The 25543-nt window shown below is 45.5% G+C and overlaps 2 protein-coding genes and 1 long non-coding RNA gene across 3 annotated transcripts in view; 2 read left to right on the top strand and 1 right to left on the bottom strand.

The window, feature by feature from the left end:
* The window catches only part of RPL35A (ribosomal protein L35a), a 162913-nt gene that overhangs the window by 22646 nt on the left and 114724 nt on the right, over positions 1–25543 (top strand). The window lies entirely within an intron of this gene.
* On the top strand, positions 1555–23449 carry FYTTD1 (forty-two-three domain containing 1). Its single transcript, XM_081862786.1, has 9 exons — positions 1555–1732; positions 9953–10084; positions 11123–11268; positions 13313–13425; positions 13756–13852; positions 16243–16304; positions 20235–20309; positions 20551–20677; positions 21745–23449. Exons 1-9 carry the CDS (start codon positions 1570–1572, stop codon positions 21838–21840), a joined length of 1011 nt encoding a protein of 336 aa, XP_081718912.1. The 5' UTR covers positions 1555–1569; the 3' UTR covers positions 21841–23449.
* Positions 16395–17550, bottom strand: LOC309342422. The gene is made up of 2 exons (XR_014156798.1): positions 17358–17550; positions 16395–17020 (listed from the first exon to the last, which is right to left on the bottom strand). It is a non-coding gene; the product is annotated as an uncharacterized lncRNA (long non-coding RNA).

Below are 25543 nucleotides of genomic sequence, written 5' to 3'. Positions count from 1 at the left end.
ATTTTAACCTTTATGTCAGTATGCTGACAATATAAACCGGGGCTCCAAACATCAGCATTTTCCCATATTAGTGCAGGAATCAGGTTTAAAAACCATCGCAATACATGAGGCAGCAGAATTTTATTTGTTATTCAAGAATAAGATGCTGCTTCAAAATAAGATGAGCCATGATGAATTGGTATCTAGCTACCTATACATTTTTTGGGGCGCGGGTTAAACCACAGAGCCTATGACTTGCCAATCAGAAGGTTGGCAGTTCAAATCCCTGTGACAGGGTGAGCGCCCGTTTCTTAGTCCCTGCTCCTGCCAACCTAGCAGTTCGAAGACACGTCAAAGTGCAAGTAGATAAATAGGTACCGCTCCGGCGGGAAGGTAAACGGCGTTTCCATGTACTGCTCTGGTTCTCCAGAAGCGGCTTAGTCATGCTGGCCACAACCCGGAAGCTGTACGCCGGCTCCCTCGGCCAATAAAGCGAGATGAGCACCACAACCCCAGAGTCGTCTGTGACTGGACCTAATGGTCAGGGGTCCCTTTACCTTCTACATGCCAAACACTCCTACACTGTGACATATTTGTGATGTATCAATGATGCTGTTGAAAAATGTATTATGGGAAATGGGGAGAGGTCTTAAAAGGTCACACAATCCCATGCTTGGGGTTGCTTGGGGTTGTTTGTGCGTTTGAACCTTGTTGCAACAAATAAAGATCAGGTCTACTGACCGCTGTTTGCTTCTTTAACTTGGCTGGAGACTCCTTCTTTTGCTGACCAGAGAGACCCGCGGGGAGTGGCACCCCGACAAGCTGGACAGCAGAGTAAATCCGCATCCTAGGATTTTTCCTAATCAGCTTCAGTTATATTTTATTTTATATTTTGATCTTTTGCTTTTAACTTGTTCTTATCTCTATTTTTTTATAATATATTTATTAAGATTTTAGAAAAATAAGTAAATTACAAAGTAGATATCAACAGAGAAAGGAAAACAAAAAAACAAAAAATACATAATAAAAAGAACAAACAGTTAAAAACAAATCCATCTTTTCATAGTTTATACTTCTTTTGCTTATTTCCCTGACCCCTCACACCTCCCTTTTCTGTATTCCAATTCACATATTTAGTTCAGCAAATCCTTCCCCTCTTTGTTTTATTCTTAATCCAATATCTTAATATACTGTAACTTTATATTTTCATCTATTATCAACCTATTTTTGCAAATTCATTCTAGCCTTATTGCTAAAACCAGTTCGTTTCAGTCCAACATCATTTTAACTTTCATTAATTTTACAATATTTCTGCAAATAATCTAACTTGTTCTTATCTCTATAGGATTTCGTAGCTTGCTAGGTTTTATGTTGCGGAGCGCGTTACGGTACCTCCTCCTATGCGCTCAGCTCGGCGATCTACGGTACTCCCCCCGAGCGTCGCCGAAGTTGCTCGGCTCGCGCAAGCGCAGCAACGGGCGAAGGCGGACCCCGCCCCATAATCGGCTCTCGCGCCGGGAGGAGGCGTTGGGTTCCGTCACGTGGGAGGAGAGCGCGAGCGTTGGCGCATGCGTCCAGCGCGCCCGGCGCATGCCCAGAAAGGGGAGAGAGAGCGAGGAGCTTCTGTGGTGCTGCTTTCCTCGCTCTCGGTCTTGTGTTTTGGGAGCGGCGGCCATGAGCGGCTTCGGCGCTGGCGGAGCCCCGCTGAGGAGCGTCAGCAGCGAGACGCTGGAGAAAATCGACATGTCGCTGGGTGAGGGAGGCCGGTCAAGGCGGCGGCGGCGGCGGCGGGAGGTGGGGGGGGGGTCAAAATGGGGGCGGGGCTTGAGAGCGGGGAGCCGAGCGAGGGATGCTCGGACCGAACCATGTGTGCTCTCTTGGGAGGGGGGAAGAAGAAGAAGAAGAGGGGGCCGAACCAAAGGGAGCAACGAGGGGGGGGGGGAGGCAGTTGGGAGAGTTCGGCGGGCGGGGGAGCCTAAGGAGTTAGGGACCGAAGCTTGGGGGCGGCGGCAGGTGACGGGGGCGGGGCTGAGAGGCGGCGCCGGGGAAGATCGGTGGAACCTCCTGCCGCAGGAGCAGAATCGGTAGTATTGGTATTTATTGGGTACCCTGCCTTTTCCTCCTGGCAGGGACTCGGGTAAAAATATAAGCAGCTTAAAAACCAGAAAAGCGAGTTGAGAAAAACGATTGAACGTTAATTGAATAATAATAATAATAATAATAATAATAATAATAATTTATTATTTATACCCCGACCATCTGGCTGGGACCCCCAGCCACTCCGGGCGGCTTCCAACAAAACACTAAAATACAATAACCTATTAGACATTAAAAGCTTCCCTAAACAAGGCTGCCTTTAGATGTCTTCTAAAAGTCTGGTTGTTGTTATTCTCTTTGACATCCGGTGGGAGGGCGTTCCACAAGGAGGGCGCCACTACCGAGAAGGCCCTCTGCCTGGTTCCCTGTAACTTGGCTTCTCGCAGAGAGGGAACCACCAGAAGGCCTTCAGAGCTGGACCTCAGTGTGCAGGCAGAACGGTGGAGATGGAGACGCTCCTTCAGGTATACTGGACCGGGGCCGTTTAGGGCTTTAAAGGTCAGCACCAACACTTTGAATTGTGCTCGGAAACATACTGGGAGCCAGTGTAGGTCTTTCAAGACCGGTGTTATATGGTCTTCGTGGCCGCTCCCAGTCACCAGTCTAGCTGCCGCATTCTGGATTAATTGTAGTTTCCGGGTCACCTTCAAAGGTAGCCCCACGTAGAGCGCATCGCAGTAGTCCAAGCGATATACACTCATATCTCGGCTTAAAGCAGCTTCGGGTTGAGCGTTTTTGAGTTGAGCAGCGACCTGGAAGTAACAGAACACGTTACTTCCCGGTTTTGCCGCTTGAGCATGCGCAGATGCTCAGTATAACAAGCGCATGCGCAGACGCAGTGAATCGTGACCTGCGCAGATGCGGGTTGCGTTCACTTCAGGATGCGAACAGGGCTCCGGAACGGAACCTGTTCGCATCCAGAGGTACCACTGTATGTATATACCTCTGTGTAATAAATGACATTTACAGTATTAAAAACACAATGGATGGTTACAATAAAAACAGCACAGCACCAGCACTTCCATTAAAAGCAGTTGGTTCCCCAAAGACTGTTGGAACCAGAAGGTCTTCACCTGCTGGGAGGGAACCAGTCTAGCTTCTCTAGACAGGGAGTTCCAAAGTTGTTTGGGAGCAGCCACCCCTCTCCCAAGTCCCCACCAAGAGTGCCTGTGGGGGTGGCAGGAGGGAGAGAACGGCCTCCCCCAAAGATCTCAGAGCCTGGGGACTTTCGTATAAGGAAATGCACTTTCATAGAATTGATGAGTTGTACCCCAAGGGTCGTCTAGTCCAACCTCTTTATAATGCAGGAATCTAATTTTTAGAATAATATAATGGTTTCAAATAGGTTTCTGCTGCTGCTACTGCTATAAGGAGGAGGAGGTAGATGAGAAAGTGCCATCTTTTGCTGTTATTAGTACTATTCATTGCATGTATATCCTACCTTTTCCTCCAAGGAGCCCAAAGTGGTGTACATGGCTCCCCCCCCCCCCCGCCTCTCCTAATCCCCACAACAACCGCCATGAGAGGTAGGTTGGGCTGAGAAGTCACCCACTGAGCTTCATGGCCAAGCAAGCGTTTGAGCCCTGGTCTCCCAGGTCCTAGGCCAACAAGCTAATCTCTGCTCCACACTGGCTCCCTATGTGCGTGTCACTGTTGAAAGTATAAGAAGACAGATCTCTGTCATCAGGCACTTAAAATCTGTAAATCAACACAGGAGGAGATGGTGTTGCGTGTAACAAGAGAATGTGCTTATTTTGTAGCTGTGTGCTTAAGGGTGTGTGCCAAAGGCTTTGTGGCACATATCTTGTATTTTTAAATATAGATTTGTTTGTTTCTTTCCCAGGAATTACTTATTGATGGGCGGCCCTTTAAACATAATAAATAAGAATAATAAAATCTGAGTGACATGTGCTGGAGGGAGGAACTAGGTGAAGGCTGGCACCTTAAATGCCCCATTTGTATGATTAATAATTATAGATTTATAGGCTGCTTGAAGCTTGTAGCCTGCACTTTAAAATGTAAAGTCAAAATTGGGCCTGGATAGAAAGAAGCAGCCAATGAAAACGATGGAGTCTCTTAAATTGCTGATTGTAATCAGGAAGCAATTGAACTTCCTGGATTGTCTTTAAAGGCAGACCCACATAAAGAGCATTATAGCAGTCCAGCCTGGAAGAACCAGGGCATGGATTACCGAGGTCAGGTTTGAGTTCTCCAGGTAAGGCTGCTTCTGGGACATCAGCCAAGTCTGATTAAAAGCATTCCTTGCTATAAACCACCTGCATATCCAACACTATAGCTGCTTCTTCAAGGAACAGTATCAACAACATGATGCCTGACCTTGGGTTGCAAGTCTCCTGACCAAGTACCTCCAAATTGATGACTCCTTCGCCTTCATAGACTCGTTTACTGTAACTGATACATAAGGGATTATCAAGCTTTTCCTGTGAGCATATTGGCAAACTGGAGAAACTGTCACAGGTACCACATGGGCACAAACACACATACGCATTGTAACCGAGCACACAGAACCCACATGCTCCTTTGGCTGCAGTAGAATTCTTCTTACAAGAGTAATTCCAGCGGGAACAGGAAACCCTGTGGGTGCCAGGGAAGGCGATCTGTGATATACTATGTATGTATGTATGATACAACTGTATATTTTTGTATATAATGAGATATCTCCATTGACCATCCTAACCGTAAATCTTTTAATGATGCATGCAAATCTGCAGATTTGTTGCTATGATTTTATTATTATATATTAGGGGAGTTGCATAAGTGCATTGAGTTGATGTTCCACCTCTGTTGACCTAGAACTAAAAGCGGAAGATGCCTTTAAAATACGGCAACATCGCTGGCTGTAGTGTCCTGTTGAACAAGTTGCTGACGTGTGATTATATTCCATCGCGGCACAATCTCCTGTTCTGCAGCAAGAAGCTGTGCAGGGTCAGACCAGTGTCCCTCTCACTTCATAGGATTACTTTGCTAATGGGCATATCCTGGCTTTTCAGGATGTGTTTCATGCTGTAAAGTGTGTTAACAGGAGGTGCAGGGTGGGGGTGGGGATGCTGAAAGACACATGGACTTGGAAATGTGACACTTGCACCAGGGGGGACTTTTAGCTGACGTAGAACCAAGCGCTGCCTTACATGTGTATCCAAACCCTCTGAAGTTTCTTTCTTCAGAAAAAAAGAGAAAAAAGAAAAAATACAGAAAAAATACAATCAATTAAAAAAAAGAACAAATCGAACCTTTACACAGCTTTCTTTCCTTTACTTATTTCCTTGACCTCCTCACACCTCCCATTTTTGTATTCTAATTCAAATTGTTATTTCAGCAAATCCTTCCAACCTTGTTTTTATCTTAATAATTTGTTGTAATATACTATAATAAAACCCTCTGAAGTTTCTGAGTGCCTTCACAAAAATTACACAAAAGAATTTCTTATAAAGAATTAAATGTGATTTTTGTAATAAAGTGCAGCAGCATACATTTATAGTTCTAACACAACCACACTTCTCAGTTAAAGAAATAGAGAGTTCTATTCTAAAGGGGGAATAGCTCTGAAAGTGGAGATAGTTGCTCCTGAAATGTTGTGTTTGTAGGGGATAGAAGAGATGGGACCCAGGCATTGAGCTCAGCAGTCTATGCAGTGAGTTCAGATCTTTATTAGTAAAATAAGATCACGGGCATAGACCCTTCACCAAGCCTTGGTTCTGAAGTTTAAAGATGTCCCTGGTGTGTGCAGAATGGTTGCTCAGAGGAAGAGAGAGCAGAGGGGAAACTTCAGACAGCATTGTAGAAGGTGCTCAGGGAGCCTGAACTTTAATAAGTTTGTTTAGGTGCGTTGGCATGGTGACCAATGAGAAGGGGTCAAAATGAGGGAATGAGAGTGGATAGGGTAAAATTCAGGTAGGTGTGCTTGGTCATAGGGGAGGAGTTTCTGGAGAAGAAGACCTCAGTGATGTAATAGGGAAGGTTCTGCTAAAAGGTGGATTGGGGCATGTAAACAAGGATAACCCATCTGGAAGGTTTCCTTTGTGGATGGTCCTCCTGAATAGATCCAGTTACAGATAGGTAGCCGTGTTGGTCTGCCATGGTCAAAACAAAATAATAAAAAAATTCCTTCCAGTAGCACCTTAAAGACCAACTGAGTTAGTTCTAGGTATGAGCTTTCGTGTGCATGCACACTTCTTCAGATACACTGAAACAGAAGTCACCGGACCTTTCTATATAGTGAGAAGGTGGGGAGGGGTATTACTCAGAAGGGTGGTGGGAATGGGTGATTGGCAGATAGCTGCGATGAGCCTGTTGACGACTCTTAATGACTGCAATAGGTCTAACAGGAAAAAGCAAGGGGTGAGAAGGTGAAAAATGGCTTTGTCATGTATAATGAGATAAGAATCCAATGTCTTTATTCAAACCAGGTCTCTCCATAGTTTTAAGTTTGGTGATAAGTTGCAATTCAGCAGCTTCTCTTTCCAGTCTATTTCTGAAATTCCTTTGTAATAGAACAGCTACTTTGAGATCTTGTATAGAATGTCCTGGGAGATTGAAGTGTTCTCCTACTGGTTTTTCTGTCTTGTAATCTCCTGAATAGATTTACCTATCAAGGACAATGTCTATGGCAACAGATTCCTGATGAGTCATTCTGTCTTACCTGCAGATGTCTTGTGTTCATCACCAGGGGTCCTTTACCTTTTTTACCTTTACATTTCTATAGAATTTCTAGTTGATGGAGGAAGCTTGCCCCTGAGCTACATGTAGAGGCTTTTATGTGCAAAAAGCCAGCCTTCTGGCCCTCTCATTTACCTATCATTTTACTTTGTTCCCATTATTGCATCCAGGCTGTTTGGTTCATCACTCTGAACTTTCTGGATCCTCATGATCTCGTTGGCAAGAAGGATTTGCATAGATACAGTAAATCATTTTGTTAGAGTTACAGATAGGTAGCCGTGTTGGTCTGCCATAGTCAAAACAAAATAAAAAAAATCCTTCCAGTAGCACCTTAAAGACCAACTAAGTTAGTTCTAGGTATGAGCTTTCGTGTGCATGCACACTTCTTCAGATACCCGTATCTGATACGATACAGATACCCGTATCGTATCTGAAGAAGTGTGCATGCACACGAAAGCTCATACCTAGAACTAACTTAGTTGGTCTTTAAGGTGCTACTGGAAGGAATTTTTTTATTTCATTTTGTTAGAGAAGGTCAGGGCAAAAAGGTCATTTCCAATGGCCCTTCACTTTAGCCACACCCATCTTTGGTTGACCACCGAACACAAACTGCAGGCTAGCAGCAAACGCATCGTAAGAAGTGCCATTGCTGTGCTTGATTCCTTACTCCTCAAGACGAGTTAATCTGAAACTCTGCCCTTGTGACTTGGGTTGCTGTGTGTAGCAACATCCGCTGGAATCCTCCGTACCTTCTGAAACAAACTTTTTGCCGATAGTATACCAGTCAGAGGCTTTCTCCTGCGGTGTGATGTGTTCAGCTGGTCTACAGTTTAGAGCGCCGAAGAATTGATGCTTTTGAATTATGGTGCTGGAGGAGACTCTTGAGAGTCCCATGGACTGCAAGAAGAACAAACCTCTCCATTCTGAAGGAAATCAGCCCTGAGTGCTCACTGGAAGGACAGATCCTGAAGCTGAGGCTCCAAGACTTTGGCCACCTCATGAGAAGAGAAGACTCCCTGGAAAAGACCCTGATGTTGGGAAAGATGGAGGGCACAAGGAGAAGGGGACGACAGAGGACGAGATGGTTGGATAGTGTCTTCGAAGCTACAAACATGAGTCTGACTAAACTGCGGGAGGCAGTGGAAGACAGAAGTGCCTGGCGTGCTCTGGTCCATGGAGTCACGAAGAGTCGGACACGACTAAATGACTAAACAACAACAACAGTTTAGAGAGCATGTGCGGTAGTGCAAAATGACCTTAGTGAGAGAGCCAATGAGTTCTCTTGGAAGATGTGTATTTGTCTTGGGGGCTGAGGGTGGAGCTAGTCTCCCTGAATATGGTTTTTTTTTTTTTTGCGGGGGGGGGGATATTTATGAGGCAAGGAAAGTATTGGTTTTGGTAGCAGTCAGGTTATGTGTGCTTGCTGGCTTTGACTTAGATGCGAATTTGCGGAATCCCCTCGGACATGTTCGCTAGACTCTGTTCCTCTTTGCAGGATTGTTGTAAGAATGATGCTGTTACACAGCAGTTCACTGTAGAAGTGATTGCAATGATGATGCCGCCGCCTGAAATTTGGGAGTCAGTTTCTAATTTTGAAGTTGAATCAAATGCAGGCTAACAATGTGTTTAGGGATGAAGTAATGGTGCTGAATGAATTATAGCAACTCTTGCGAAAAGAAAACTGGGGCATTCTGAATTACTGACGGAATTCGTTATCTTAGTGCTTGTAGGTGCAATATATGTTCAGGGCTCTTGGTTTAAATTTTAATGGCCATGCTTTTGCAAAGATTTTTATTTATTTGCTGTTAGATTTCTGTCCTGCAACCTTCAGCACTTTCAAGGCAAATGAGGATTCAGAACGGCCTCAAATGGAAGAAATATAAGATTCTATTGTGTCACCCTATAGATTCTGCAGTGTACGCCATGTGTAAATCTCATGGGATTGAAGCAGGCTTCTAAAAGGAGTTCAGTTTATCACAAATATGTGATAAATGCAATTTTCAGAGTGCTATCTGGCTGTGTAGCACTCTGGGCAATACACTGGGCTAAACCAGCAACAGAATTCATCTAACCCCATTTTAAAAAGAGCAGGTGTGAAGAGCAGGGATTACAAGACATATGAAGCAGCCTTTCATTGTCAGGTTGCTGACTGTCTGGACCACACTTGACTGGCAACAGCTCTCAGGTCCTCAGAAGAGCATCTTCCTCTACCTGGGAGATGCCAGAGGTTGAACCTGGGAATTTCTGCATGCAAGGAGCATGTGCCATCACTGTACTGTGGCCACTCTCAGATGGAGAGATTGTACTTTCCCACAAGCATCATACATGGCAGTGGACGCTACATTGCAGCTAAACCTAATTTTGTATGTATAGAATCATAGAATAGTAGAGTTGGAAGGGACCACAAGGGTCATCTAGCCCAACCCCCTGCAATGTAGAAATCTTTTGCCCAACATGGGGCTTGAACCTATAACCCTGAGAGCAAGAGTGTTGTGCGCTACCGACTGAGCTATTTGAAGAAGAAGAAGAAGAGTTTGGATTTGATATCCCGCCTTTCGGGTGGCGCTGTGGGTTAAACCACAGAGCCTAGGACTTGCTGATCAGAAGGTCGGCGGTTCGAATCCCTGTGACGGGGTGAGCTCCCATTGCTCAGTGGAACTGCCCACCTAGCAGTTCGAAAGCACGTCAGAGTGCAAGTAGATAAATAGGTACCACTCTGGCAGGAAGCTAAACGGTGTTTCCGTGCACTGCTCTGGTTTGCCAGAAGCGGCTTAGTCATGCTGGCCACATGACCCGAAAGCTGTACACCGGCTCCTTCGGCCAATAAAGTGAGATGAGCGCCACAATCCCAGAGTCGGTCACGACTGGACCTAATAGTCAGGGGTCCCTTTACCTTTGCGCACATTGCTCTCTACAGAGAAGTGTGACAGACCCAGGGCCCTGTTGAAACAAGGGAGGGAGGCTGGCTAAAGACAAGGACTCAATTAACCCCATTACACAATTCCAGAAAGGTTCTTGATTCCAGAAAAGTTTCTAAAGGTTTGCAGATCTATTCCGGGAGTTTACTTAACAAACGTAAGAGTTTACTTAAGTGAAAACCTGAGGCTTTTCAAAAATAACAAATCATACATGGGTTCCTGTTTTTGTCCCCCACAGTGAGAAGTGTCCATTACTTAAATTCTCGCTATTTGTTTTGCAGATGATATAATTAAACTGAATAAGAAAGAAGAGAGGAAGCAGTATTCTCCCAGAATGAAGAGGGGGCTTCAACAGGCTGGCAAGCGGCAATTCCGGATGAGGAGAACCAAATGGGGAATCCAGGAGTACACAGGTAGGTAGTTTTGCTTGCTTTTTTTCTGAAACACCGGGGACCTATTTTGTATCGGGACAGTAAAATGTCAAGGTTGTTTGAGACCTGCCTTTTTTTTAAAGGCAGGTGATAAATAACATTTTCCTTAATATATACTCAAAAGTAGAACAGCCAGTACAGGTTTATGTGCTAAGTAATACATAATGCATTTTGCCCTCTTAAAAGAGTAAAGTATTTTTTGGAACATTTTTACCCTGTCTTTCAACCAGAGTCTTCCAGAGTGACATGCACCATCACTTAAAACAAGACAGTCTCTTGCCTGCGGGCTTACAATCTGCCCGACACAACACAAAACAAAAAAGGGATGGTTAGGGAGGAGGAAAAAAGCAGACCCACGCACCAGTTTTTCAAGTTAAATAGAAGTTCTTATAGTGATGAACTGGATTAGAAGCAGTGTGGGATCAGGAGGACCCCGATGGAGTTTGTCTTGTTGCTGAACTTACAAAACGGCTCTGCCTCCCATCCCTGTATAAGAATTGTGATGCACTGTCAACCCAAGTTATTTTTTTCAATATTTTTGATACTTGCAGCAGCCAGCCAGATGTTTTACAAAGGTTTACCGGCAAGACTTGAGACATAATCCTCCTTTGGTGTTAAGCCCCAGCATCTGGCATTGGGGAATGGAATTCCTTTGATAATGAAAGCTGTGTTTTTTGGTGTTGTTGCTATGAGATGTGAATGAAGCTGTTCCCCTGTGTGTCAATTTATCCTCTTCAAGTATCTTTGTTAGGGAGCCACAGACCTCTGTGGCAACGATTTCCATATGCTGACTTGCTCTAGGATATCTGCCTGTGATGCGTACAAGTTTAGATCTGCTAAGAAAACAAGGGTTTTTATTAATTTCCTCCCAGATTTTTTCTAAAATAAATATGGAAGGGGAATCCCTCCCCCAAATATATTTCTAAAAGCTCTGCCGGTGTTCTTTCGCTAGTCTTGACCGAGGCATGTTTACTTCTGTGCCACTGCCTCACTTTTTGTCTTGTACTTATGCCATTTCAGGTTTTGGAAAGAACCGTTTAGGACGCAGAAAACGGGTGGCTGGAAAGAGGCCTCCCTATGGAGTCAAAACCGGGCTAGCAGCAAGGAAAGCCTTGGGCTCTCACAAAGGCATCAGCCCCCTCAACAGATCGCCTCTCAGTGAAAAGGTATGTGTGCGGCTTTGGGGCGAAAACATACCCATCTTTTTTTCTGGGCAGCAGTGTAAGAATGCCTCCGCCTTGAGGTGGGATCTGGTGGAGTTCCTCCACTCTCAGCACCCCTTTTCCCGAGAGTGCAAGGCTTCATCCATGAATGGAGCAGCTGCATTGGGTCCTATTCCATGTATTCCGCTCTCTTTCTATGGGCAGAGGTGCTCTCACCTCCAGTAACACTCGTGAGGCAAGTGACTACTCTTTCCAGCTGAAAGTGTGTGGTTTGCACCAAACTATGATGGGGTTTTTTTTTCTGAGCCAAAGGAAATCCAGAGGGGCAAAGGTGAGAGCCAGTTTCCTTTCCTGGAGAGGGGAGGGGATCCTCGCATTAGGTGGTCCACTTGCTCTGCTGGCAGTAAGTTGCAGTTGGGAAGGGGCGGTCTGAGTAGGACAACTTCTCCCCAGATTCATTTCCTGATTAGACTGTAGGAAATCAGAGGGGGTCCCAGCCACACTTGGCACTGTAGGGGACCCCTGAGGTGGCTTAAAACAATCATATGCCAAACAGCAAAACAAATAACATTAAAAATCCAATAGAAAAATAAAACAACCCAGGCTGCTGTGTGGTCAGAAAGGCCCTGTGTTGTGTCCCCACTGATTTCACCTCTGGTGGGCTAGAGTTGTTCTGACCCTTGCCCTGGCAGGTGGAGTTTTGGAGTCAGGACATTTCTGTCTTCTCTAAGTTGTAGGCAACCAATGAGTAATATGGCAAGCGTGAATAGATGGGCTAGAAAAAGCAATATTGTGCCCTAGCAATTCTTTTGGACTAACTTACAAGGATGGCTTAAGCATAACTTTCACTTTCCTTAGCTTTTGTGAGCTGTTGGAGAATCGTTCACATAGTATGTGTCATGCGACACTTTTATTTTTGGACTTTGACCATGCCGTCCCGCACTTGTTATGAAGTTTACAAATAGTAAAAAGTCGCAGCCAAACCAACATGGCTGGCAGCAGATTAGTAGCAGATGATCTGCAGATTGAGATGCTAAAGCAGCTCTGCTGGCCAGAAGCAGATTTTCGAAAGGCTGATGAAACAAACTTCCGTACTTCACCCCAGTATGGAGAAACAGCACATTGAGTGGCTAAACATAAAGGCACAAATATGAATCGACTGTACTTCACCCCATCCAAAACAGAAGAGACTTTCTGTGAAGTCCTATATCCAGATGCCCATTCATTATCTATGAAAGGTGCCTTGCTCAAAATAATGAGGTTTCAGTGACCCAGATGGAGAGCCGAGATGTCCTAAATGCAACTGGAGAAAACTTCTAGCAGGCCTTATGAAATGTGTATATACACATGAAGGGCCATAGGTATGTGTGGGGCATGCGCAGTTCAGGCGCCACCACAGAGGAGGCTCTTTTTCTGGCCCCGATCTGCTTAATATCCACCATACTTGGGACACAGAGAAGGACCCTCCTCTCAGATATTGGGGCAGGGGTAGGCTGGCAGGGGAGAAGGTGGCATTTTACGCTAACGTTATTACTCCTGTTTCAAGTTACCCTTGTTCAGCTGCTCGGTTTGGATAGTGCAGGGTTTTTTAATTTAATTGTGTTCGCGTTGTGAGCCATCTCAAAGAAAGGTAGGGTATAAATATATTAATGAAACAGAGAACCTGGTACCTTTCAGATGTTGGTTTACAGCTCCCATCAGCCCCAGCCAGCGTGGCAGATAGAGTCTGAAACAATTCGTAATGCACTGGGTGGCAGAGACAGTTTTTGGATGAGAGTTAGCATTTGTCCATACTCTGAGTAGACCCGTTGCAGTCAGTGAACGTAATGGCTCTACCCTAGTTGGATATCACACAGAGGCTGCAGTCCTAATCCTGCACACCTGGGAGGAAGCACGATTAATTTCTACAGTGCTTGCTTCTGAGTGGACATGGTTAGGATTGTTAAGATAGTTAAGCAGCTCCTGAACGTCTTGGGTTTTTTGCTGCAACAGACTAACACTGCTGGAAATGTGTGGACCTAATTTTTTAACATATCTCTTCCTGAAGAACATACAGCGGGACTACTCAGTTTTGAAAAGGAAGACCACCGTCCAAAGACAGTCTGAGTTGCAGAGAAAGCAAGGAGCCATTCTCAGGAGACCTACTTTGTTAAACAGAAGGTGAGAGCCATATGCCGTTTGCAAAGGTCTTGTGGTCTGCTCTGCATCTGCCTTGAGTGCTTTGCCTCAAACTCTGACCGTGCTGCTTCCTTGCCTGTCAAAATGGAGGATGGGGGGTGGCATGTGGGGAAATGAGCATTGCTTGCTCCATCTGCTTTTGTTCCTGATCCTCCCACCACTGGCATACGGCCCTTGGAAGGTTTCCTGGAACATAATGCGTCCCATCCCTGCTTTAGATTGTGATCTCCTTGGGGCACGACACTTGCCTGTCCTGGTTACGTCATCCTGTAATATCGATGGTGCTGACGATTCTTTGCGGATGTTTTACAGAACCAACATACAGTCTCCTTCTGCCAGGATCGGGAATAAGCTCTACCAGCAGAAAGACGCACGCCAAGCCACTTTCCTTTTTAAGAGGGGCCTGAAGGTACTGTAGGAGGCAGAGCGAGAGTGCTCTTCTATTCCCCTGCACCTCTCTGTTCGACATAATCTGACCATCTGGATAGAGTTTGAAGAAAACTTGGCTAAAGTTGTGTGTTTTATATATAGCCATGTTCTCCTTCAGATGCTACTTTTCATTAGATCATAAGGTTTCGGTCACTGGCACTAAAAGAGTTGCATACATGCCTGTGTGCTATTTGTTGTGACTGAGCCTTCCGACGGCTGTATTAAAAGCATCGGTGCAGGAAAAACTCGGCCATGAGCTAGTTTGATAGAGAGCAAAAGCCCTGTTCTCACTGAATCAGGCTTCCAGCTCTGATGATAATGCAGACATACTTCTCCCCAGAGATCGTGACTTGATTTCTATGCTTGTGTGAAGCCAAGGCTAGGAAATGCCTCTATAGAAGCCTGTATAATTTATAGGCCTGCAGACTCCACTTTTGTGGGTTCCCCAGCAGCCGCTGTTGTTCTGACCGAGTGAAGCTGTCTGCTAACATCACAGAGGTGTGTTTATTGAAGAAATCCATCCCAGAACCTTCTTCAGCCTAAAGGCGTGATGGAATGCCAGAGATACAGTACCAGGACCAAACTTTCACACTCTTCGTGGATGCAAACTTGGAGAGTGCAGGGCGTGCATAGACACGGCTCGCAGTTTAACAAAAGTTCTGAGCCAAAAAAAGGAGTACAAATTGGAGTATGTCTCGTTTCTGCAGTCAGTGAAAGACTTGGAGTTCTCTGGAACGCCAGATAAATTTGCAACAGGAGTGGCTGTTGAAGGGAGTACAAGTGGTTCTCAGACTGCCTGCCTGGAACAAAGCTGGAGAATTGTAAAGTGAGGCAGGGGGTCACATGCAGGGAAACGTGAGTGGTTTGAAGAAGCAGTTCAGGCAGGGAGAACGAAGGTGGGGAGGCTCAAAACAGTTTTGGGGCGAGAGAGCATCTTAGGCAGTGAGTTACCAGACACACAGCTTAGCTACATATAGGTAAAGGTAAAGGGACCCCTGACCATTAGGTCCAGTCGTGGCCGACTCTGGGGTTGTGGCGCTCATCTTGCTTTATTGGCCGAGGGAACTGGCGTACAGCTTCCGGGTCATGTGGCCAGCATGACTAAGCCGCTTCTGGCGAACCAGAGCAGTGCACGGAAACGCCGTTTACCTTCCCGCTGGAGCGGTACCTATTTATCTACTTGCACTTTTGACGTGCTTTCGAAGTGCTAGGTTGGCAGGAGCAGGGACCGAGCAACGGGTGCTCACCCCGTTGCGGGGATTCGAACCGCTGACCTTCTGATCTGCAAGTCCTAGGCTCAGTGGTTTAACCCACAGCGCCACCCGCGTCTCCATGCTACATATACATGGCAGGAAAGAGCAAGAGGCAGGGATGATGCCAGTTCTGCTGGCTTGCAGAAGGTGGGACCCACAGTGGCTGATGCTGGCCAGTTGGGCATGTTGATTTTCTCCAGCTTTCAAATTCCAAAACTGAGGGGTGCTAAAAAGTTGTAACATGACTTGGAAATTCCAAAAATATTTTGGTTAAATCAGTATATAGTCTTGTGTGGTAAGTAAAATGTGTGTGAAATTTTATAGAAATAAATAAAAATCATTGCCAAGTATGGTACTTGCAGTTATTTTATGCAGTAGTAGTAGTATTTAAGCATTATTTGATATTTTCAGAAGGTAAATTTAAATTTATTTGTTTTTTTCAAGAGCAGTTTCTTGTACTTTTTAATCAAACATAGATTTACCAAGCTAAATGTTGTCCAGTCACAAAATAATAGCAAATTTGAGTTCCTTACGACCAAAAACGTATTTTTAAGATCGCTCACTGAAGAAATTTGCAAAAATTAAGTTTCACCCCCTAAAATGACCTGCCCTAGTGGCCCGGTTTGGGGGCAGAGTGTAGATAGCACTTGAAGAAGCAGCACTTCAGAATGGGATGGAGTGGGGGGGAGGGAATCTCCCACCAGTTGGCTGACTTTTGGGATCCACTAAGCCTCTTTAAGTGTATGTTTTTATTTTTATTTATACCCCGCCCTTCCCGGTTCAAAAACCAGGCTCAGGGCGGCTAACAACAAATTTAAAACACTTAATTATAAAAGTAGCATCAAACATAGTATAAAAACATGAATAACAATAAAATTCAAAATCACATAAAAGAGACTTAACCCGTCATGTCACAGTGCCAACAAGCTTTGTAAATGCCTGTTTGTCATGCAAATCCCTTTATGAATCTCTGTAGAAACACACACCCAGAAACCCCAGATTCCAGTGACCTAGACTAAGTCTATAGTTGTCTCCTGAATAACTCTTCTCTCCCCGCCCAAAAAAATATTCAGCTTTCTCATTTTCTCTACCGGTATTTTCTTTCCTCCTCTGGCAGGTGCAGGCCCAAGTCCATCCAGAAGATGACCTAAGCGCCCAGGTCACAAACAGAACTCGCCCGTAAGTGTTCCGATTCATTTGGCAGGGCAGTTGTGGAGGCAGTAATGCATGTGTGTTGAGACTGTGGCTTTTTAGACCACCGTTGGCCCCTGCAACCAAATATTCATGGGGCATATCGAGGGCGCTGGATGTCTGTCTGATTTGGGAGGTGGCCTTGGGGTGTTGCTGAGCTGGGAGGCAGGAGCAGTGGCCTGCTGCAGTGGTGGCAGGGAGCTTCAGAAAGGGTGGGCTTCTAGTGTAAATTAGGGATGGTCTCATATTCTGAACACGCTGTCATAATATGGTATGTCACCAGTTCTGAAAATGAAACTGTTGTTTGCCTGCCACTTGCTTTCCGAGTGGGGAAGTTTTTGTAGATGTCCTCTGTACGCTTTTACTTGGGAGCAGGCCCCACTGAATTTCTGAAGCATGCATAGGATCAGACAGTGTGCTACTCATCCCCAGATGTTAAATGAACACCCTCTAAACGGCTGTGGAGAGCTTTACAGGTTGGGACCGGGGTGCAGGCAGTGAGAAACAGAGCGTTTGTAGGGAGGAAAGTTGGTTGTTTGGGAATTGTAGAAAGCAGAGGTATTTAATGCCCTGGTTTCTTCTCTGACTGCTCTCGGATCTGTAGCATATGTGCTGTAAGCAGCCCAGAGTAGCTGGGAAGACCCTGCCAGATGGGTGGGGAATAAGAATAAGAAGTGTTTAATGGGCAGTGTTTTGCTCAGTAACTGGTACCGTATTTTTCGCCCTATAGGACGCACTTTTTCCCCTCCAGAAATGAAGGGGAAATCTGGGTGCGTCCTATAGGGCGAATACAGGCTTTCGCTGAAGCTTGGAGAGCGAGAGGGGTCGTGCGCACTGACCCCTCTCACTCTCCAGGCTTCAGGAAGACATCCGCAGCCTAGGCAGCCCTGCGGGAGGTCCCGCAGGGATGTCTAGGCTGCGGATAGCAGCCTGCTTCCCGGAGCGTCGGGCGCCCTGAAAGCAGAGTGCCCGGCGCTTCGGGAACACATCCGCAGCGTGGGAAGCCCTATGGGACGGAGCGTCCTATGGGACGAAAAATACGGTATGTCTCTGTTAACTAGATGCCTCATACCCAGCCTCACGGAGGAATTTTAAGAAACAAAAAAATCAGTGCCATTTTGAAATCGGTAGTTTCATTGTGCTTTGTGGTGTACAAGTGAGCAGGTCCCTGCCCCAGGAGCTTACAATCTATCACTTGCCACAGGACAGGCAACAGAGGAAGGGGAAGGAAGCCACCAGATGTCAAAGAGAAAAATAACTACCAAACTTTTAGAAGACATCTGAAGGCAGCCCTGTTTAGGAAAGCTTTTAATGTTTAATAGGTTATTGTATTTTAGTGTTCTGTTGGAAGATGCCCAGAGTGGCTGGGGAAACCCAGCCAGATGGGCGGGGTATAAATAATAAATTATTATTATTATTATTATTATTATTATTATTATTATTATTATTATTATTATTATTAGCAGGAGGCAGTTGTCAGTAGGTAGAGAATGTGGAAGGGGTTGTGTCAAACAGTGTCTCTTCTGATGGCAAAAGAAAAGGGAGGAAAGTAATTTCAGTGATACACCATCTGCTCTGGAAGATCCCCTAAACCCATAGAGCAGATTTATTGGGGGTGGGAGGCTGCAAGCGTTAGGGGGAAATCACAAAAAAAATTGCTTCCTGCCCCATTCCACTGTTGAAAGCCTTACCATAAGCTGAGCAGTGCCACCAAACTCAGCCTGAAGGTTTCTGAACTCCTGCTGATCTTGACTACCAACCAGCCTCTTTCGCTCAAATGGTGGTAACTTAAAATTGCAGTTTAATTTGCTTTCTTACAAAACGGGACTTTTTGCTGTGGCTACTTCTGCATTCTGGATGAAGCTACCTTCCTTATTGGACTTGTTTGCTAAGAGGAAACAGGATCTGCTTCCAGAAAAGGAGAGTCCCCAAGTGCTCTGGAGCATGTGCACATGCGTGTGTTTAGGGACAGCGGCCTCCCTCACAGGAACAGATGGTGCAGAACTGCAACCTTTTCGAAAGAAGTGTAAGAGCTCGCTGGACCAGGCCAGTGGCCCATCTAGTCCAGCATTCTGTTCTCACAGTGGCCAAGCAGATGCCCCAATAGGAAGCCTGCAAGTGGGATCTGAGTCCACACCCTGGCTTGTGATTCACAGCAGCTGGCATTCAGACGCAGGGGGCCTCCATCAGAGAAGGGAGAACATAGTCATCATGGCTAGTCGCCATCATCAGCCTCATAGCTGTCAACTTCTAGATTTGAAAATAAGGGACCAGCAGCCTTGAAAATAAGGGATCAGCAGCCAAAATAAGGGATTTTAGTCAACCAGCTGAAATGCGAAGTTAAAAGGGACCAGATAATTTGGGAGAGCAGCGCCAGTTTTTAGCCCTTCATTTCCAGAGGTTGCTGCTCAAGACACCAGCTGATGAAACGCTGCAATTAAATAACTACAAGCAGCAACCACTTTTCGCGCAAAACGAAGTCCAAGCTACGAAGATGCTGCTGCAGTTCTGTATCTTTTCTCTCGTGCTCCATCTGCAGCTCTCAGTTCCATCAGGCAGGGTGGGAGGCGGGGGGGGGGGAATAGCGCCCAAAGTAAACCCGCAGATCAGACCATCTATGCTAGTCTACCACTACAAATCTATGGGAGAAGCGCTTGCAGTCCTTCCTCCGCTTTCCCCCTCTATGGTTAGCCCTCGGAACACCTGCCTGCGCCTCCGCCTCCTCCTCCTCTGTCTGGACTGCTTTCTCTATGGTTGCCCTCGCTCTCCTCAGTCCCGGTGGGGAGGGGCTCCCGGGGCCAAGGCTGGTGAGAGGAGGCTGGAGGGGGGCGGGCCGGGCAGCCAAGCAACACCGTTGGAGCCTCCCTCCTCCCTGGCCGGCAGGGAGGGAGGGAGGGAGAGGAGCTGCTTCCTTTGAAACCCAGGAAATTTAAGGGACATCATCAATAAGGGACAGCAGTGGGACACGGCGCTGGGATAAGGGATAAGACGGTTGACAGCTATGCAGCCTTAACTCATTGAATTTGTCTAATCCTTTTTAAAACCCATTCTTTTGAAAACCAGTCTGCTTTTAGAAACTGGTGTCCTAGCATTGGTGGTCTGGCTGTTGGGTAAAGAAAGCCCTACACGCTAGGCCAGCTGTCATCAAATGTTGTCTTGAGGAGCAGCCTTGAGCAAAGGGGAAATTGCTCGGGCCTTTGCTGGTAAGGCTTGAGGCAAACTGCTGAGCTCCTGAAAAGCGTGCCCGCATCTGAGCCCAGGGTGGATTGGTTAAGGCAGCCAGGAATGCTAGTAGCCTATAAAAAAAGGCTGTTGCTTGTCTAAGTCTGACCTTTTGCACTATCAATGAATTTATCTAAAGTGGGAATTTGAAGCAAACTGCCTGTACAGCTGGTCTTTTCAGAACACCCTTTAGCTCAGTTCTTGGGAACCTTTGGCCCTCCAGGTGTTGCTGAACTACAACTCCCATCGTGCCCTGCTCATTGGCCATGCCAGTTGGGGCTGATGGGAGTCCAGCAACATTGGAGGGCCACAGATTTCCTTATCCTGCTTTACCTGGGATCATAAAGTTTACGTTATGACCCATAGTTAAAATATCAGCTAGTGAGAAATCAGTGCTTATGGAAACTGTTTTGAATGTTTTTTGACCATCTTCCACATTAGGACTATCCAGGTACAAGTTTAAAACTAGTTGTTCCTCCAAGCCTTTGGGTCTTTAAAATTGATGCTGATTCTGGAGATTATTATTTTATGGCTCCGATTTGTGCTTATAGTATGTGTATATTCAGTTTTGTGGTGCGTAGTTTATGTTATGAGACACACTGTGCTCCTATGTTGGATGAAAGGCAGGATAGAAAAACCATGTAATATTAGCAGAGGATTTACTGGGTCAACTGGGTCTTGTGCTTTCCCAAACAGATGGCGAACATCCACTACAAACGGAGGGATTTTGACTGTATCCATTGACAATCCTGGCGCAGTCCCATCCCCCATGTGAGTAAAAGCAGCTTCATCTTGCGCTAGAATCTCCTGGTTGATGGGAATAGTGTGGGAGCTAAGGAAAAGTACATGGCTGGTGAGAAACTGTGTTCATCACCCAGGTCCACCCCCTTGCTTGCTGTGTTGTTATTAGCTTGGAAGCAATAGGTAGTGTTTGTCTCCTCTGCTTTTACAGTTTGGTGGAAATCGACATTTCCGTTGACTCTGTTCAGTGTGCCATGTGTTTTTTCCACAGTTCTTTGAAGCCAAGGCTGACCAGCACTCCTGTGCCTCCCTTCCTCTTGAAGAAGGACCAGTCGGAAGAGAAGAAGATTCCCAAAGGGGTCCCGCTGCAGTTTGATATCAACAGTGTCGGAAAGCAGGTTGGTTGCTTCCAGAAAAAATGGGTGTGCATTGTTGACAATAAAACGGGCTCCATGGGTTCTTTATTGGACTTTGGATCTCGTCGTGGAATTGTGGAGCAGCCAAGTTCCAGTCTTGGACTGGCTGGATACAGAGGACTGGTGGGAGGCACCATCCATGGAGCTGGATTGGAGTAAAAAACACTGTTCACTCACTTGGGAGCCCCTGGTTGGAGATAGGCTGAACAAACTGCCAGTCAGGCCCTGCAGGGTCAAGAGGAGGAGACTATGGGGCCTGTTTGGTTGCTCCAGATAGTGACCTGAAGCAGGAATGCGGTGTCTCCTCTGCTGCCTCCTGGGTTCCTCTTTGCGCTTTCTTGCAAACAATGTTAGAAACTGGGATGGAAGAGCTAGGAGCCAAATGGCTTCTAGGACCTAGGTTGTGGGCACAAAAGCAGAACATCTAGTCACTACTGGGGGGTGGGGGCGTTGGCAACACTTTTTATTATTTTGATAAGCATGAACTAATACGTATGCAGTTCACATAAGTGACACATTGTTAATACCACATTTTTAGCAGAAATGGTTAATACATGTTTAGTTTTGTGTATACTATAAAAATATTGGTACCATACTTCAGTTTTCAAAACACTCTACTCTTTAATGTTAAACTCCTTAACATATAGTCTATCCTTAACATAAACTTCAAGGCTTCAAAGCACATACATTTCAGTAATCCTTGAGTGTCAGCCAGGCACCAAAAACGGCACCCAGACTTTTGGAGGTGCTCGCAAATGGAGAATCTTTAGGTGCAAAATGCGCCTGGCGCCCTGCTAATTTCGAACCCTGCTTGCGAGTACTCCGAACACCTTCAGACTCTCCACACAATTAGAATACTACTCTTTAATTTCTATTTTCTCACCTAACCCACCAACCTGTATCTTCTCCAAGGTCCCCCACTGTAGTTGAAGCTTAGCATGTGTGTTAAATGTGCTAGGGGAACTGGTTGAAATATTAACCAGGCACCATAATTTGGGCCTGCTTGATGGGTGACTGCTGTACTGATTTACGTCCTCCTTTGTTCACAGACAAACATGACCCTCAACGAGCGCTTTGGGATCCTGAAGGAGCAGAGAACGGCTCTCTCCCAGAACAAAGGCAGCCGTTTTGTGACTGTGGGCTAGAGGGCCTGTTCAGGGGAACCCTATCTTTCTAAGGAACTGAACTAGCAGTGGGCCGAAAAATAAGTTGGACTTTGTGTCAAGATACTGATAAACTGAATTTTGTTTTTAAACGGCTTCTACTCTGAATAGTTAAAAAGAGAACACCCTCACATGATAGTGGACCATAAAAAGAGAAAATTCAGTGTTGCTTGGAAAACAGCATCCTGTTATCTGGACTGCAAGGGTCCACATAAGCTCCTGGACGAGGGGGGGCAAAGCCAGTTGTTCTTATTTTGGTTTCTTAAGCAGCCGAAAGAGGTGGTGATTAATGCAGGGGTCAGTCTTTGCTCCACCCACTCTTGCAAAGCTGTGTCATTTCATTTTGTGCCCCTGGCTGCCGAAATTTGCTTAAAACGTTTGCAGTGGACAGCACTTGGCTGCTGCTGCTGCTTGTCTTTCCGCTACTTCGGCTCACAGATCTTTCTTTCACTCAAGCTCTGCAGTTCATCTGGCACTAGAAGCTAAATTGTTTGGCATCCGAGGCAGCAAGTAAGAATCCAGCTTTTCTTGGCGATGAAAAGGCGTAGCGGTCATTCTCGTCCCCTTAAGTGATAGAACAAGGCCTCACATGAGGCCACAGCAAGAACCTAGTCCACATCCTCGAGAAAGGACCATACAAGCTATTTCCCCCCTCTCTTTTTTTTTAAAGCTGTGAGTTTGCTTCAGATATTCATCGGCTGAAACAATGCTTTGATGACCATTCAATGTTACCGGATCAGTTATTTTGGTTGTCGCTCTGTTGTGTTGTACAAATGTGGCACTTTTGTGACTCGTATACCTAGTGGCAGACCCACCAGGTGAGCATTGTGAGGTTCAAGGCACCTTCCTGTTGCTTCAAGGGATCAAAAGTGGTGGCGTCGCCATACACACACACACAAATATACAGACTTCACGTGCGCTGGATTTTGATTTCAACATAATTGCCTGTGAGGACAGCTCCTACTTCCTGGATTTTAAATGTCCATAGTGGGTGTGTTGGGAGGCACACCTAGGTAAAAGGATGCCAGGTTTGCTCAGTCTCAGAAACCTGATATATGTAACTTGATCTTTGTTTTTCTTTGACATTTCTTTTAAAAAATAGTTTATTGTGGAGATCAAAACAAATATTTGGCAGTAGCAAGGCTGCCTTTAGAGCAGTTTTTATGTAGTCATGCCTCCATGACAATTTAATGTTCATCATCTTCTGTTTTAATTATTTGAAATATCTTCTATACCTTTGCAATGGGAAAAAATGGAATATTAAAGTTCCTCCTTTTGTGTTGTTGTTTTTTACTCGGTTAGTAGGAATTCTGTTGAAGTCCATTAGAAATGAAGTAGATAAACATGCTTATGATCATCCTGTGTTTGGTTTCTACCAGGATGTACTTTAAAAAAAAAAAAAAAACCCTTTTGCATCAACATGGATGCAAAACATTGATGCAATGCATCTCAAGAGAGCTAGTTTGTATTTAAGGAGAATATGCTTTAAACTCTACCTTTGGGTAATTTTTTTTTTTTTTTGAGAAGTTAATACATTTGGATCTATTCTAAAGCTGTTGTACTTTTTAAAAATAAAAGTGTTACAAGTTTGCATTTGTGTGTACTTAGATATGAATTTTGCAGCTCCATATTCTTCAACAAAGGCCAACTTAGTACTTAAATCAGGAATACGTGTTTAACGCTCCACTCTTCACAATGATCTTAACTCGTAATCTGCGCCAGAAAAATGCAAATATGTTCTAATGACTGGTATACCATAAGCATTACTGCTTTCAACTGTCCCCTTATTCTCATAAAGGTAAAGGGACCCCTGACCATTAGGTCCAGTCGTGACCAAATCTGGGGTTTCAGGAGCTGGGACCGAACAACGGGAGCTCACCCCATCGCGGGGATTCGAACCGTCGACCTTCTGATCGGCAAGTCCTAGGCTCTGGTTTAATTAACCCACAGCGCCACCCGCGTCCCTCTCATAGCGCCTCATAAAATTCATGGCACTACCAATGACACCTTTGGGATTTTAACATAAAGCTGAGACCTTAAGATCAAGGAAAGCCCTGCTGGGTTAGGCCAACAGCCCATCTAGCCCCACATCCTGTATGTACTCACAGTGGCCAAAACAGATGCCTGTAAAAAGCCCCCAAGCAGAACTTGAGCACTTCCCCTTCAGCAGTTCCCAGCAAGTGGAAGTTGAAAGTATTGCTGCCTCAGAAAGTGGAGGTACCTTACTGGTGGTTGGGTCTTTAAAGGGGTAAAAGTAAAGGGACCCCTGACCATTAGGTCCAGTTGTGACCGACTCTGGGGTTGCGCGCTCATCTCACTCTATAGGCCGAGGGAGCCAGTGTTTCTCCGCAGACAGCTTACGGGTCATGTGGCCAGCATGACTAAGCCGCTTCTGGCGAACCAGAGCCGCCGGAGTGGTCCCTATTTATTTACTTGCACATGACGCACTTTCAAACTGCTAGGTTGGCAGGAGCAGGGACCGAGCAACAGGAGCTCACCCCGTCGCGGGGATTCGAACCGCCGACCTTCTGATCGGCAAGTCCTAGGCTCTGTGGTTTAACCCACAGCGCCACCCGTGTCCCTTTTTTAAAGGGGTAATAATCTGCAAAATAACATGCTCCCACCTCCTGATTATTGCAAAGACAAACCTTCATGGAGAGAGGAATACCAGCATCTCTACCCAAAGCAATTGAGAAGGCAGCACATTTTAAGCCTGGCCAGTGTGAAAAGCCCTCCGATGTTTTAACCGTGTGCAGATTCCCAAAACGAATAGCTAACCAAGGAGGATCAGCATGAGAAAAGGCTAAGGGGCAAGGTTGTGCAGGGGTGAGCCGACAGGTTTAGGCCTTTAGCGGGGGAAATCATACAGTTTTTGCTTTATCTTTTTTTTAAATATGCTTTTTATTAAGTTTTTGTTTTAGATACACCAACATCAACAAACAAATATATCAAGTCTTTTTACATCTATCTTACGTTATGCTCCATAGAGCCATTGACTTCCCTTCCGCAGGTTTTCTTATTCCAATCTTTAATTCACAGTTTCATTAGTAAAAGACTAAACCATGACATAAGATTTATTTCAGTCCTGCTAACGTCTTCAAATTTCTACAGTTCTCACTTATATAGACCATAAATTAAAGTTTTTGCTTTATCGAAGCTAATGCAGAGTTGAATCCCAGTTGGAGGGTGACATTCAAATGCAATAAGCTAGGCTGCTGCTGCTGTTGCCTGACCTTGGCAGAGGGAAAGCAAGCCTTGAAAATAGTGATGTCCACAAGTCACTTGACGAAGATGAATGGGTTTAGGGATTCTCTCGGGTCTGACCACTCGGACCTCGTCCCAGTCAACTGAGCAAGTTACAGTATGCAGTATTTTCAGCTTAATGCAGGCTGAGCCAGAGATCTGCATCCTGGCAGATCTTGCCATTGGTTTGCTTCCTTATTCAATTAAATCCTGCTGACCTAGTAATGCAAAGGGATGCAGCTGTGCCATTCTTGTCACATTTTACACCACCCAGGTTAAGTGGTATAAGCCTTATGATTACAGTACAGGGCTTTTTATTCACAGTAACTGTAGATACAGTTTTCTGGATAAGGGTGTCAGGGTTGGAATAGCTGCAGCTTTTTAATATATTCCCCTCAACTGGCGGCCCGCGCTTTGAGGTCAGTGGGGAGGTCCTCTTTTT

This window comes from Podarcis erhardii (genome assembly GCF_964252035.2).
Source record: "Podarcis erhardii genome assembly, chromosome: 5".
Lineage (NCBI taxonomy): Eukaryota > Metazoa > Chordata > Lepidosauria > Squamata > Lacertidae > Podarcis > Podarcis erhardii.
Note: the sequence above shows the minus strand (reverse complement) of the source record. Positions and strands in the feature narration are given on the sequence as shown.

Coding starts and splice junctions, on each gene's coding strand:
- FYTTD1 (XM_081862786.1), top strand. CDS start 1,570: ATGCCCAGAAAGGGGAGAGAGAGCGAGGAGCTTCTGTGGTGCTGCTTT. Junction 1,733..9,952: donor GAAAATCGACATGTCGCTGG/GTGAGGGAGGCC, acceptor TTTGTTTTGCAG/ATGATATAATTAAACTGAAT. Junction 16,305..20,234: donor GTCACAAACAGAACTCGCCC/GTAAGTGTTCCG, acceptor TTTCCCAAACAG/ATGGCGAACATCCACTACAA.